The following is a 15,496-nucleotide window of genomic DNA, read 5'->3' as shown; positions in this document are numbered from 1 at the left end:
GCATGGGTCACCTCGAGTAGATGGAGACTGTCGCAGCTGTAGCCCCGAATCTCTGTGTCCTGGGAACTCAGTCCCAGGCCCTCAGGGACATCAGGCCACCTGCTTCAGCCCAGACTTAGCAATGGCTTTGTCCAAACTCTGCGTGAGAGGATCCCAATCTCTGAGGGGTGCTGGGGGCCTTGGACCCGTTACTCTTGAACACTTCCTAATTCTGAAAGTCCACAGCCCCATCAACAGGATCAGAATGCAAGCTCTTATTATTTGCTGACATGAAACATGGTCCCTCAGATGAATATGCAAGGAATTCAGATGTGCATTTTACACAAATAAAGCAGATTGGCCATTGGGATGGGAATTCTTCACTCAGCCATCCACAAATCAGCATACATCCTTCCTTGATCCTTTGGGGAGGAATGGATGGTTTGTTTTATTAGCTAAAGACATCTGAGCACAACCAGAGGGTGTGTCTTTTTTTCCACCATGATTTATAGATTCTATAACTAGGTATATTTGGAAAGCCCTATGTGTGAATTCTGAGGCTTCACCTTGGACTAGTCCCTTGTATTCACTTTTCACTGCTGCCATAACCAATCACCATACATTCGTCACCTGAAACAACACCGGGTTTTATCCCTGGGTTCCATAGGTAAGGATTCATGGTGTGGCATTGGTGGTTGCCCTTGCTCCAGGACTCAGGTGTGCAGTCAGAAGTCAGCCAGGCGAGGCTGGGCTCCTATCTGGAGGCTGGCAAGAACCCATTCTCCAGCTGGCCAGGTAGCAGATAAAAACCCAGTTCCTTGCCGAGTAGGCCTTCCCTGCTGGCTGTCCCTGGGCTCTGCCTTCAGCTCTTGCAGGCCTTGTCTGGTCCTGTATCTCAGAGCCTAGGACGTAGGTGCATCGAACCCTTCTTACTCTGGAAGTCTCTGCCTCTGCAGCACCTCTCCCCCACTCCAACCAGAGAAAGTTCACAGCTTTCCAGGGAACACCTGATTCCATCAGACCCACCCGTTCAGTCCAGGGCACCTGCCCTGTCTTCACGTCCATAACCTGAATTCCATCTCCAAAGCCCCTTTGCCATGTGAGGGACCCCAGCCCCAGGTTCTGCTCAGGAAGGCATGGACACCTTTGGGAGACATCCTTCCCACTACCATGCCTACGTTCAAGTTTCAGTTTTTCCCACTTGTAAAATGCAGATAAGACTATCAGAGTGTGTTGAAATTATGTTTGCTGCAGGAGTAAAGCTGCTGCCAGCCACCTAGCCCTGGGCTTTCTCCGTGGGCTCCTCCTCTGCTGGTTCTAGATTGTCATCTAGGGGTTCTGATTCCTGCTTCCTGCAGGATCCTGTTGCCGAGCCGCTGCTACTCGCCTCCAGGTCCTGAGGTGCTCCTGGCAGGAGAAAGCTGGTGCTGCACTCACAGGCCTGGGTCTAGCCCCTGCGACCACTCATCCAGTAGGGATGTCATGTGGCTGAGTGTGGGTTGGAGCTCCTGCCTACCGCTGTGTTACTACAGGGAGAAACTGCTGTGGAAGCTACAAAGATTGAACTCTGCAAGATAAACCCATGGGAGGTCAAAGGATTCTGCTATGTATTCCCTGGGTAGAGCAGGAAAGCCGAGGTAATATGCAGTGTCTGCTGGCCAGCCTCCCAGACGCAGAAGACCTGGAGTGTGGTTCTGTGATCATGCATATAACTCTGGACAGGATTTGGGACCGCTTAGAATCTTAGTAACAAATGCTCCCCACATGCCTTTTGCAAACCCCAAGAAGAGCCTTGGAAACTTGGGGCTTGTCCTTTATACTCCTGAGAGCTCCTCTCAGCCTGTATGGACACAGGACCCTTTGCCAGCTGTTCCCCGCCCGTCTGCAGGGGTCGGGCGCCCTCTCTACAGCATCCCCTGGCTCTACCCATCGGTGCACCCCTCCCACGACCCTCCTGCCAGGCTCCAGGGCATCATTGTCCTGCTCTAGTGCACCTTGTCCCAGCTAGTCTCGTGACAGGGTCTCTATCTGAACTGCTGCTTGTAGATGGGAAGGAGAGATGCCCCTCTGTATACCAAGATGGAGACAACGTTTGCACTCCTCGTCTCTAAAGGAAAGGGATGGTGGGCAGGACACCTCCCTGGTGACCTGACCATGTGTCCCTTTGCTTCATTTTGTCCTGGACACTCAGCAGAGCCCACACCTGAGTAGGTAGAGGAGGGAAGGGCAGGAGTCTCAGAGCTCCTTATCTTTTTACTCACTTCTATTTCTAATGAAATAAAAACAGAACCTCAGTGCTGAAGTGTAGACATTTAGAGTAAAACTTTACGTCACCTGCTTTTATTTATTGTGAGCCCCTTAAGTCAAGGGGATTGTGAAAGGAAAGATTCAGAATATCTAGGAAAATAAGACCAGTGAATTTTATTTTTATCCATGTGAGTTATGCCACAGTCAGGTGTATCTTGTGGGAAACTTCCCCCCGTACTATTCCTCAGAGCACTGCTTTTGGGCACATTCAATGCCTCCCTCTGAAAACCAGGCTTCTACACTTGCTTCGTAAGCAAAGTGGACACAGGAGATTTATGCACAAGCAGTACTTCTAGGATCATTGTCGTCCTCATTGTACATCACAAACGAACAGTCCCATCATTTAACACACAAAATCCGCTTTTGGCAAAAGATTTCCCTGGACCGATGCATCAGAGGACATTCTGGAAACCCTGCACATAATGACATGCTAGTGGACAGTTTAGAATTAAACATTCATATGAGCCTTGATAGACAAGGTGAGATGATCAGAGGCCTCACCTGAGAATCAGCACACCTTACCTTATGGAAATGCTGAGTTTGCAAGGGCGTGGTAGGAAAAGCAGCTCTCATCTAAGGCGTGAGTGGGCGCCTTAGATGTTTGACCGAAGGAGAATCAGGGGCATCTTTGTGAACACCACAACACAAGTGCGTTTGCTGAGCTCTCCTGGTCAATGAGGTAGGTTATTGGGTCACCAGTAGCAGGTGCCAGGACCCAGATGCCCAAACACACACCTCCTGTGTTGGCAGCTATGTCATGGGCACTTCACACATGACAATGCTTCTGTCGGCTGGCTTGGAGATCAAGAGGTTAATCCCCTCTAGGTCCAGTGACTTGGGTTGGCTTTCCCTGTGTGTGTATCACGTCCGTAGTACTAGCCAGCCTTTCCTGACAGGACACCTCAGAAGAGTCACGTCCACAGGTCAGCAAAGGCGCTGTCTTTGCCCTTGACCATTCCTTTTCCTTAAGCCTTTGCAGTCGCTCCTCAGGAGCACAGCCAGATGCACCTGTGCTTTTGCTGTTCTAGGGACGTGTGGAGCTGGGCTATGGAGGGAAACATTCCCCATGATCTGAGTTGTCTAAAAGCAGTTCTTCCACTGAGAAAGTGCTACTTGACAGTTAAATACATAATGCTCTATATGTTGTGATAGTCTGCTTGGGCTCCATAGCAAGACCATAGCCACCACAGACCAGGTGGCTTAAACAAGGACATTTATCCTCTCCTGGTTCTAGAGGAGGCTGGAAGTCCAACATCAGGGTGCTGGGAGGGTTGGTTTCTGCTCAAGACTTCCTAGATTCTTTGTTCTCACATGGCTTTTCCTCTGAGGATGGGAGTGGGGAGCAGAGCAACCGTGCTCTTCCTCTCTTATGAGGACACCCTCCATGGCCCATTTCACCTTAAAATTCCCCTAAAGACCCAGTCTCCAAACACAGTCACAGTTACTGTTCAATGTAAATTTGAGGGGAACTCAGTTCAGCCAGTATATCACATACGTAGGCATATTAATTATGTTGATGGATAACCTTCAGGAGACTAACGTCATAGTTTAGCTGGTAACACAAAGAACCAACAGGGGCCCCAGGTCACACCTGTATCAGGATCATGCAAAACCCTGAGGAAAGCCAGTGCAATTTTGCACATGTACTTGAATACGTAAAGTAGGACAAGGCAAAAAAGGATTCTCTTGACCGTCTAGAAACTACTAAGACTTATCTTATGAATCTTTAAAATCCCCGGTGCCTTTGAGAGCTTTGTTGGGCTTTTTAATGGCTCCTGACCAATTTGGTGGACGTGAAATCTATATTATTAAGATAACATTACACGAAGGTTTCTGAGCTATGTCAAAGTCCTTTGCTCAGTGGTTAGTTGGCACACATACATTTTAAAATGGATCCTGAGAGCCTCACCATATAGTTTTCATGAATAAAATGAGACAGTTTCTCAGGAGGCCTCCCCCATATGCCCACAGCCACCAAGTTGTTAAATCCTACATTCCTTGAAAGGCTTTTCTTAAAAGGAAAAGGAATCCATAGAGTGGTGCCGTTCATTCATGTATGTAGCTTGGAACTCTGGAGGATTTGGTTATGAATATGTTTATGTCAATGCAGGTTTTATTCTGTGATTTCCAGACCAAAATTAACTCAAAAGACAATAGCTCTGCAGTGTGCAAGGTACTTGTCATGGTACCAAAGTACTTGTCAGATGTGTCAAAGTCAGACACTCTTTCTTAGGGGACCACAGCACAGCTAGGATCTACACCTACAGGTAGGGAGATGGATGCCTAGGTTGGTAGGTAAGTAACTAGGTAGATAGATGATAGATATCAGATGGATGAATGGAGGGATGGATGCGTAGAAGGCTGATGGAGGGTGGGAGGGAGGGATAGATAGATGATGGCTACATGGATGGAGAGAAGGAGGGATAGATGGATGGATAGATAGAAGGGTAGATAGCAGATGGATGGATTGAAGGAGGAGGGATAGATGGATAGATGAGGGAAGGAAGGAAAGATAGATGATGGATGAAAGAATGAATGGAAGGAGGGAGGGATGGGCAGATGGCTGAGGGAGGGAGGGATAGATGATGGCTATGTGGATGAGGAGAAGGAGGGATAGATAGATGGTTGGATATAGATGGATGGATAGATAGCGAATGGATGGATTGAAGGAGGAGGGATAGATGATGGATGGATGGAGGGAGGGAGGGAAGGAGAGATAGATAGGTTGATGGATGGATGAGTGGATGGAAGGAGGGGGATGGACATAGATGGCTAAGAGAGGAAGGGATGGAGGGAGGGAGGGGTAGATCATGAATGGGTGGATGAGGGAGGGATGGATAGATGATGGAGGGAGGGAGGGAGGAGAGTGGATAGATACATAGCTGATGGATGGATGATTAAATAGCTGATGGAAGGATGGATATATGGATAGATAATGGATGGATAGAGGGATGGAGGGATGGAGAGAGGATGGGTGAATAGATAGGTGGAGGGAGGGATAGATGATGGAAGGATGGACAGATGGATAGGTAGATAGCTGATGGATGGAAAGACAGGCATGAATACATGGTTGGGTGAAAAGATGGGTACATGGATGGACAAATAATATAAAGAAAAATGCTAATTAATAAAATACATGGCAAGCTCTCAGTTTTATCTTACTTAAAGGTTCATTATTTCAGTAAACACATCACAAAGTGTGTCCGTCTTCATCATCACAATACCGTGGTGTTGTATACACTCGTTCACGGTCTGACAAAGAACGTGGAGACAAAGAGAACCGAGGTCAGCCGTGAGCCCTGCTGCCTGAAAACCCATCCAAAATCAAGTCTGAGACCTTCAAGCTTTGATGTCTCATGATGTAAGAAGCGAACTCGGTGTTACAGAATTAACACAAAGAATAAAATCTACAAAAACTCGTACAAAGCTTGGACTTAAAAATGGTGGTTTAGTGGAACGCTGCTTTCAGGGATTCGAGTCAGATCGTCTCCGGCTTTATAGACGGTGAATCACAGCGGGCACGCCCATGGGAGCACTTAGCGTGTGCACACAGACAATCCCGGATCGTCTTCTGAGGCTTTTGCAAGTGAACCCGAAGTGACTTCATATCAGACGTTGCTTCACCAACAAAGGGAGAAGCCCTGCTCCCCAGAGACGACGTAGTCACATTGGAGCAGTGTGCTGGTTCCAGAACCGCACGTAACTTCAAAGGGACGCTGGTAACCGTTGAAAAGACAGGGTTAGTCAGCAAGTGGAGTCTCAAGGCTGCCTGGACGCTTCAGTCCCCAGGGAGCATGGGTGCCGGGGTGAAGCCTGGCCTCCCTTGGGGCTCCCCCAGCCCTTCGTAGATCTGCTGAGCCGAGCGGGTGCAGACACGTGAGCAGAGGGCACACTGACTCCCTATGTGTGCGGGTCGAGCCTAAAGCATTAGCCAGAGTCAGAGCACAGGGGGGTGGATAGGACACCGCCGGGTGGCCTTCTCTCCATACCTCTGTCCTTCCATCCCTCCAGCCCCTCCGCTGGCCCTGTGCCCCGCCCCCTTCTGTTCTGTCCCTCCCGGAAAGCATCGCCAGAGTCAGAGCACAGGATAGTACACCGCCAGGTGGCCGTCCCTCCCTCCCTCCAGCCCCTCCGCTGGCCCTGCTGCCCCCCGTCTGCTCTGTCCCTCCCGGATCTGAGCGCACCCGGGCTGCCTGCACACTCCCTGCTCACCCCTGTCTCTCTGCGGTTGTGGCTGGACACGTGGCCATGCAGCCCTGCAGGCTCCTCATGTCTGCTTGAGGCTCCCGTGGTGGCCTCACCCTTGGCCTGTCACTAGAGCCAGCTGCCTTCCACTAAAACAGCGGCCCCACGCCCACCCACCACGTCACCAACTTGGGATTGATCTTTGCCTTCTTGTCCCGCATCGTCTGTCAGACTGTTGTGTGGCCAACCGTTCCCTGAACCCCACGCATTTCTGTGCATCCCTTGCTGCTGCCACACGAAGATTCTGTGATGTCCAGCAGAATGGAACGTCAGAGGTATATGGTCGTTATGGTTGGAAGGTGGGGGGGCAGGGACCTCCTGCGGCCCCGCGTGGATCCCAGGAGCAGGCTGCGAGAAAATTCCCACCGTCGCCACCCAATGGGCTGCGGCCCTGCCTGCACATCTTCACGGGCTGCCCAGCACCTCCGGGCGGGAGCCCCTGAAATGCTTCACCTCCCCGATACCTGCAAATGTCATTCTTTCCAAATTAAACCCTTCGGGCTACCGTGTAATTAAGCTCGTCTCCTCTTCTGGAGATGGAATTTTAGATTTATTTTAGCCTCCGGCTTGTAAAGTGGAAAGAACATTACCTAGCGGAGACCCGGGCTCTGGTCTAAAGTCTGTCACCTGTGTGCCCGTGTGATCTTCAGCTCATTTCCAAACTTCCCGTGGCTCAGAGCCCTTCCCCGTGACAAAGATGGGCCTCGGTCACCCGTTGTCCTCCAGCTCGGTCACGCGGTGGCCTCTTTGTTGCTCTAAGTCCTGGGCCAGGACACCTCCAGCATCTCCCCTAAGGTAGCAGGTTCTCCCCAGGTGCTCACTGTTGGCTTTGGCACCCTGAGCATGTGCGTGGACTCTGGCCCTGCGTCCTGATGGCCAAGTGCCGTCCTGGCCCTGTGTGCACAGCTGGGAGAAGCATACTCTTCCTGCCCAGAAGCTTCCTCAAAGGCGCAGAAGCGCATCCTTGAGTACCCTCTGCCTGTGCCACTGCATTGATTCTAGTGCGCTAAACACGCTTGTCCACACACGTCCACATGGGGACCTCATGGCAAGGGCCGGGACGTGGGGGTCAAGGAGGGACAAAGCTGTCTGCTGCCCTAACCCTCCTTCCGGCAAAGGGCAAAGTCAAGCATGTAATTCACATTTTACAAGTGGGTGTGAATGAGTTTGGGGCCCAGGGTAATGAGTCAGTGCCGGGTGCGGAGGGTGAGGTCCGAGCTACAGGAGCACAGAAGGACGTAAATGAGGATGGACGCCAAGCCCAGCGGGCTGAAGCTCTCCTTCTGTGAGCCAGGCGTAACAGGTAGGAATCACGCAGAGACGTTCGCGTATTTCGGTGAACCGCACCCCCCCGCCCGCGTGCATGCACGATCTGAGCGGTGTTATTCTAGCTTAGAGCTGTCGATGGATTTACGACCCGTGAGCGCAGTGATTACAGGTAGCATGGTTGTGGGTAACTCTCAGAGATTCATGTTTGGGTTTCGGCAGGTAGGTAAGCTACGCTCTGACTGTTGGTAAAACATCTGGGTGTTGGGGCAGTGGGCACTCTCTCCCATGTGTGGTCCTCGGAAACACGTTAGACCTTAGGAGCCAACACGCAGGCAGGCAGGCATAAGAAACTTTCGACGCTATTGATCAGTGCTTCGGAATGCAGGCATTGTGCTCTGCAGTTGTGCGTCTCAGAGGAGGCCGGGGAGCGTGTAGGCTTCCAGGTGGGTGGCATCATGAGGAGCCATGTCCTGGATGCGTGGACCTAGCCCCAGGGTGGTTCCCGGCAGTGCACATGTTCGCTGTCCTGCTCTGGCTACTCTGACTACTCTGCAGGGAAAACAGCCTGTGCACACTTCATGCCCACTTGCCGAGGAGGGTTCCTGCCCCCGCCTTGTCCCACTCGGCCTCCATGCGGCCGGCCGCTGAGCCTCCAAGCCCCTGAAGGCCTGGTTCAGCACCTGCACATTTCTCGAGTGGAATCTGGGGAGGCGATGGGTGATGTGGGGTGCAGGCTCCTGAGAAGCGTGTTTGGAGGGCCTCCCCGTGAGGCAGCCACAAGAAGAGAGGGGGAACAGAGGCATTTCGGCGCACAGCCAGGGTGCCGCCCCTGGCCTGTGGCCACAGTGACCCGCAGCCGCGTCTCCGTCGTGGACCACAGCGGCCCACCACCTTCACGGCCGGAGGCGGCGTCTATGGCTCAGCTGAAGAACAGCACACACCAGCCCGTGTCCCCGGCTGTCTGCTGTGTCATGTGACACACCGGTCTCGAATACTTGTGCTCAACGACACGTTTCACACGGCCCTTCGTGGCCTGGCCGGTTCTCTCAGCTCCCGGCCGCTGCTGAGACCGCGTCGCCCCACCGACGGCTGGCTCGCTGCTCTGTATGCCTTCCAGGGCTTTGCACGTTCTCGTGGGCATCACACACGCGACAGGTCAGCCCTCCGTGCCCTGTTGGGGCGATTGCTTCTGAACTGAGCGGGGACAAGGTATGAATGGAAAACACAGAAACCAGGATGCTGTGTGCACCTTACGAAGCCGTCCGAGTCTGAGAAGGAGGCTCGCCAGGTACTCAGCGCCGTCACCATCAACGCCTGTGCGGCTTTTCCGCCTCACGTACCCCGTGCCGGCATTTCCTGGAACGCAGCTCTCAGGTGCGGATGCTCTCTGCGCTGTTCACGGCCCTCTCTTTGGCAAGTGACACGGTTTCTGAGGCACCAGGTCTCTCCCGCCACGTCCCTCGGAAGGAGCCTCACGATGCAGACTAAAACCTGCTCTCACGACGTTGCCGAGCACAGTTACCCTGAGGGATCAACACAGTCTCCTCCTCTGTTCCGACTGACATTTCACAGGTGGACTGCACGGAGCTTCCAAATCCTCGGAGGACACAGGGCGTCATTCAGACACACAATGCCACAGGACCTTTAAGTGCCCATCCATGGTCCAGATAAAGCGATCGGGGACATTTAGAATGCAATCAGGTCGTAACTGTGAAGAGGCAGAGACGGAAATGTCACTAACGGGAAGTCTCAGAGGCAGAGCTAAAGGACAAAACTGCCCGTTCTCAGCAGACCCAGCCCCACTCCGACAGAAGCCATTGACTCACGGCAGAAGCAGGGGGTTGGAAAAGAAGCCAGGGGCCTTTGCAAGTTCTTAGAGGGACTCGGTGTTCTCTCTCTCCAGATCTGTCTGGTGTTTCGTGCTCGAAGGCCCGTGTCCAGGGCCGGCCAGCTCTCTCTGTGCAGGTGCTGACACTGCAGTGTTATGATGCCTGGGGCCTCATGGAGTCTGCTCGTGAGTGTGCGTGTGTGTATCTCTGTGCAGGTTTCTCTATGTGTCTGAGTGTCCCTCAGTATGTGCAGGTGTCTATGTGCATGTGAGTGTGAATTTGCACGTGTCTGAGTTTCTGTGTGTATGAATGTGCACACGTGTATCCGAGTACCGGTTCATGTGTGTGTACATGAATGCGTCTGTGCACATGTGTGGGAGGGCAAATTTCTGTGTGTGTGACTGTAGGAGTCTGTGTATGTATCTGTATGAGTGTGCACACGTGTCTGTACATGAAGATGTGTCTGCATGTGTCTGAGTGTGAGCTGTGAGTGTAGGAGTCTGTGCGTGTGTATACATGAATGTGCACACGAGTGTGTGCACATGAATGTGTCTGCGCATTTGTCTGAGGGCTAGTTTCTGTGTGTGTAACTGTAGGAGTCTGTCCATGTGTGTCTGAGTGTGCACGTGTGTTGGAGTGCCAGTTCATGTGTGTGCACATGAATGTGTGTCTGTGGTGTGCATGTCTGAGTGTGAGTTTCTGTGTGTAGGAGCATGTGTGTATAAATGTGCACACGTGTCTGAGTGCCAGTTCATGGGTGTGTTTGTACATGAACGTGTGTCTGTGCATATGTGTCTGAGGGCAAGTTTCTGTGTCTGTGAGTGTACGAGTCTGTGCATGTGTGTCTTTGAATGTGCACAGATGTGTCCAAGTGCCAGGTCATGTGTGTGCACATGAATGTGTGAGCACGTGTCTGTAAGTTTCTGTGTGTGTGAGTGAAGGAGACTGTGTGTATGTGTGTATGAGTGTGCACATGTCCGGGTGCTAGTTCATGTTTGTGTACATGAATACATGTCTGTGCACATGTGTCTTGAGTGTGAGTTTCTGGGTGTGTGAGTGAAGGAGTCTCCATGTGTGTATGAGCATGTACATGTGTCCGAGTGCCAGTTCATGTTTGGGTACATGAATACATGTGTCTGAGGGCAAGTTTCTATATGTGTGACTGTTAGAGTCTGTGCATGTGTGTTATGAATGTGCACACGTGTGTGTACACTAATGTGTGTGCACATGTGTGTGTGTCTGAGTGAAGGAGCCTGTGTGTATGAGTGTGCACATGTGTCTGAGTGCCAGTTCGTGTTTGTGTACATGAATACGTGTGTCTGAGGGCAAGTTTCTCTGTGTGTGACTGTAGGAGTCTGTGTGTATGAGTGTGTACACGTGTGTCTGTACATGAAGGTGTGTCTGCACATGTGTCTGAGTACAAGCTTCTGACTGTAGGAGTCTGTGCATGTGTATGAACATGCACATGTGTGTGTACATGAACTGTGTCTGCGCACATGTCTGAGAGCTAGTGTGTGTAACTGTAGGAGTCTGTTCATGTGTGTGTATGAGTGTGCACACGTGTGTCGGAGTGCCAGTTCATGTGTGTATGCACACATGTGTCTGAGTGCAATTTCTGCCTGTGTGAATGAAGGAGACTGCGTGTATGTGTGAACATGCACATGTGTGTCAGAGTGCCAGTTCATGTGTGTGCACGTGTCTGAGTGCAAGTTTCTATGTGTGTGAGTGAAGGAGCCTGTGCATGTATGTATGAGTGTGCACGTGTCCAAATGTCAGTTCATGTGTGTGTATGTGAATGTATCTGTGCACGTGTCTGAGTGTGAGTTTCTGTGTGTGTGTGAAGGAGCCTATGCGTGTGTATGAGCCTATGCATGTGTGCACATGTGTGTACATGATTATGTGCACACGGGTGCAAGTTTCTACGTGAGTGAAGGAGCCTGTGCTTGTGTATGAGCGTGTACATGTGTCCAAGTGCCAGTTTATGCGTGTGTACATGAACGTGTCAGTGCATGTGTCTGAGTGTGAGTTTCTGTGCGTGTGAATGCAGGAGTCTGTGCATGTGTGCCTGTGAGTGTGTGTGCCTGTGTATGCATTTTCCACTGACCTAAAGGCAGGGGAGGACACAGAACTTCTAGTGTCCCACTGCGCCCACACCGGCGTCCATGAGCCTCGCTGCTCACCAGCACAGTGAGCTGCCACTGCCCGCAGGGCAAAATTCTCGAGATAAAAGGAGGGGGACAAGGGGCTGGGAGGGTGGAAAGCTGTGACCTTGGCACGTCCTGGCAGTTGGGGGTCACCTAAGGACAACGGCGGGAACAGTGGGAGAGATGGCACAGCCGTGACCGGGGCCCCTTTATACACGTCTGGCCCCCACGGAGCCGAATCTTCACTGAGAAGTAAGGACGCTGTTGCCAGGACCCCAGGGCACTTTGTAGGCACGTGTCTTCCCCGGATGGACACTGACGGAGGATGGAGGATGATCTCCCCTTGCGTGGGCTTAGGATCTCTTGTTTTATGGCATTGTTCGCGGGATGGCACGGGGGGTGGGGGGGAGCCGCCTCGAAAACACAGTGCACAGAGACCCTGTTTTACATGTGGGTGCAAAGGGCCGGCGGTCGTCCCTAAGATAAGGTGGAGTGACACAGCCGAAGGGGCTAGCGCTCGGGGCCCCTGGGCTTGCTCGCAGAGATTTTCACGGCAGGCCTTGGTCCTCACACACAGGCTCGGGGTTTCACTCACATGCTTTAACCGCTCGCTTTCCAAAGTGCAGTACCCAAAGCATGATCAGCTCTGCACTGATGTCACACTTAAAACGCATGTTTTCGGGCTCCCAGGTAGCTCAGTGGGTTTAACATCTGCCTTCTGCTCAGGTCATGATCCCAGGGTCCTGCGATCGAGCCCTGCATCCCCCCTGAGTGGGGATCTTGCTTCCCCCCCTCCCTCTGCCCTTCCCCTTGCTTGTGCTCTCTGGTGTGCTCTCTCTCTGTCAAATAAAGAAATAAAATATTTTCTAAAAAATTAAATAAAATGCATGTTTCTCCCCCCCACCCTAGTTTACTCTTGTGCTCTGAATGTTCAGTGATTGCACAGATCTGTAGGATTCCAGTAAAACAAACTTTTAAACCCAACGTCCCTACTTGCCACCCACCACCACATGTCGCTAGCACCTCGGCAGCAGTGATGGAACCCTGTCCCCTGTAAAGTCACGGGTGCGGAAAGCCCGCGGGACCATATGTAAGGACTGGAGTGCCGGCCTCCCTGCGGTTCACAACCTGGAAAGCCTCCCCTTCAACTCTGTGTCCCGTGCACAATGACAAAACTGATGGGCGTGTCAATACTAGAAATCATGAGAACCCGGTCTAGATGCCTGGTTACGCGAAAGGCCGTCTCAACCTTGTCTTTCTTCCTCATCCTACAGTGCCTCGTCTTTGAAGACGCTCCCAACGGCGTGGAGGCGGCCCTTGCAGCTGGCATGCAGGTGGTCATGGTTCCAGATGGGAACTTGCAGCGACACCTGACGTCCAAGGCCACCGTGGTGCTGGATTCCCTGCAGGACTTCCAGCCCGAGCTGTTCGGTTTGCCACCCTATGTGTGAGCAGCCCGCTGTGCCTCCCTGGGCGTCACGGTCACGGCACCTGCTCGAGTAACCCATGGCACCCGGGAAATCACCGTGTGAGGGGTCCTTCAGCCTGCGAGGCCGGCCTTCTGTCCCATGCGGGCTTGGCCTACCGTGACTAGTGCTGACATACCACAGCGTCCCAGCTGAGAGAAGGCAAAACAGAGGCAGCCACCAAGCCCTCATTTGCACAATCATACATCCTACGTGAATGATCATACGGTGTCATTGCACCTGAATAATCCATGTAGGCGTCATAAGCGGCAAATACACACACGTACACATGCTTGTGTGTGAGTGCTCGGGCATGTATGTGTGTATGCGTGTGTGCATCTTTACATGTTTATACATACGCATGCATGTAAAATACTTCCTTTTCAAAGGCGGAATGAAATTATATTTGCATTCATTTCCTTTTTACTTTCTCTAAACCATGGCTTGAAAATGTAAAATATGCGTACATATACGTATATGCTTACATATATGTGTATATGTGTGTATGTACATATATGTTATATTTATCTTTTTCCTGTATGACTCTACTGTCTTAACTGTTGTCTTAATGTGCCGTAGCGGCTGGTACAACGGAGATCGCAGCTGTGTTTTGTTTGTAGTCTGAGTGGAAAAGCCAGGTCATGGATGAGTCCTGAGAAACCGTCCTCCCTGTTAGCAAAATTGACCGTCTTTCTGGCCCACACAGCCTCTCGGCACACCTCCGCCCAGAGGCCCACTCTGAACCGTACCGTCAGTAGTTTGTTCTCAGTGTGAACATAACTGTGGTCTGTACCTCACATCATCAGGCACATGTCTACACTTGAGGATGTGCTTTCTACCTCAAGAAAACCATCCTCTTTTCTAAAAACCGGTAGTTTTCTAACACAGCCTTTGTGCAAATATAATCTGAATTCGGAATACATACCTAGTGTGACCAAGAGCCTTATTAGCACATTTCTGGGATCATTTACCAGATGTTAACACTTTGATGATGGACCTTTTTTTTTTAACTTCTTTTACTTTTTACTAGGTTTACTCACCCTTTTGCGGTGGGAACATTGAGAAAGGCATTGGAATATGGGAAAAACAATCCTGGCGCACCATGCCTGCTGGTGTGTCATTGCTTGTCACGGAGCTAACTTCCATGTGGTGGAAAAGTCATGGTAATGAATGCGAATGTGCCCATCCTTGGTCATCTGTTGATGCTTGCCTCCGGCTGTTGACCAGTTTTATATCCGTTCAGCAAATTCATTTCCGCATTAGTCCTCGCCAGTGTGTATGGGTCTATTCTGTGAACTCTCCGTCAAACTGGTTGTAACATCTTACTGGATCCCTCACCAGTTAATTGAGTTGAATAAAATCCTTGACATCAGTTCTCATTATGTATGAGAGTTTGATTTTACTTTTTTAAAAAAATTATGCTTGAACAAATGTAAAACAAAAATGTGACTCGACTTTTTTTTCTTTGGAAGCCAAGCAGCACTCACATTGTAAAATGGCATTTATGCATTAGTGCCCTTGTGTGTGGCAAACATAAGATCTCCCTGAGATGATCCCTTATTGGATTTGATATCTCCTTTTAATAAAACATGTATGTTTTCTCATCTTCCAGCCATTTTGTACAAGAAACACAAAGCGCGCTCATGCGTCTCCCAAACATGTAGCTGTAGATCAGTGTACACTTTGCTCTACGGTAAATTTGAGCTCAAGTACATTGTTGTTACAACCAAGGCAAAACTCTTATTTTGTTGTACAAAGGAAAATAGTGATGGTTGGCCAAGCCGCACATGTTCTTTCTTGTTCTACCTCAGCCTGATTGACCCAGTGCCTCTTAATGATGACATCCCACTAACAACCCATCGATTTCACAGAGGAATAATAGTAATGCCAATTTAGACCCGGATGACTCCTGCCGAGAAACTTTAAAGAGACATTGTGGTTTCTTAATGCGTTTAAAGACATGCAGAGATTAGTGGCTGTTATGTGATGTTGCCCTAGTGGGCAGCTAGCATTTACCCATCCCCTGCACCTCCTTTGGAAGCATTTGGTACTGATGACAGCCCCTGAGAGGCGATAAAATCAGTCTCTTCTTAATTCCTCTTCAATGAGACATGCACAGCACTTTTAGGAACATACTAATGACTATGTATTAGGGTTCTTCCTTCCACCCAATACTCCCTCAGTTGGAGTTCAGCGAGCCGTAGAAGAGAAAAGGGCGTCTGGAAGACACTTGCTTTACCCGGAGAGACTTGCCTTA

The 15,496-nt window shown here is 50.8% G+C and overlaps 1 protein-coding gene across 1 annotated transcript in view; it reads left to right on the top strand.

Annotated features, from left to right (window-relative positions):
* LOC140629094 (pseudouridine-5'-phosphatase) overlaps window positions 1-14,611 on the top strand; it is a 79,525-nt gene extending 64,914 nt beyond the window's left edge. The window contains exon 4 of the mRNA XM_072818528.1: window positions 13,048-14,611. Coding sequence (XP_072674629.1) covers window positions 13,048-13,224 — 177 coding nt within the window. The 3' untranslated portion in view covers window positions 13,225-14,611. The remainder of the gene's footprint in view (window positions 1-13,047) is intronic.
* Window positions 14,612-15,496: the final 885 nt, after the last annotated feature.

This window comes from Canis lupus, chromosome Y (genome assembly GCF_048164855.1).
Source record: "Canis lupus baileyi chromosome Y, mCanLup2.hap1, whole genome shotgun sequence".
Classification (NCBI taxonomy): Eukaryota; Metazoa; Chordata; class Mammalia; order Carnivora; family Canidae; genus Canis; species Canis lupus.
The sequence above is the reverse complement of the archived record's forward strand: the minus strand, read 5'-3'. Positions and strand labels throughout refer to the sequence as shown.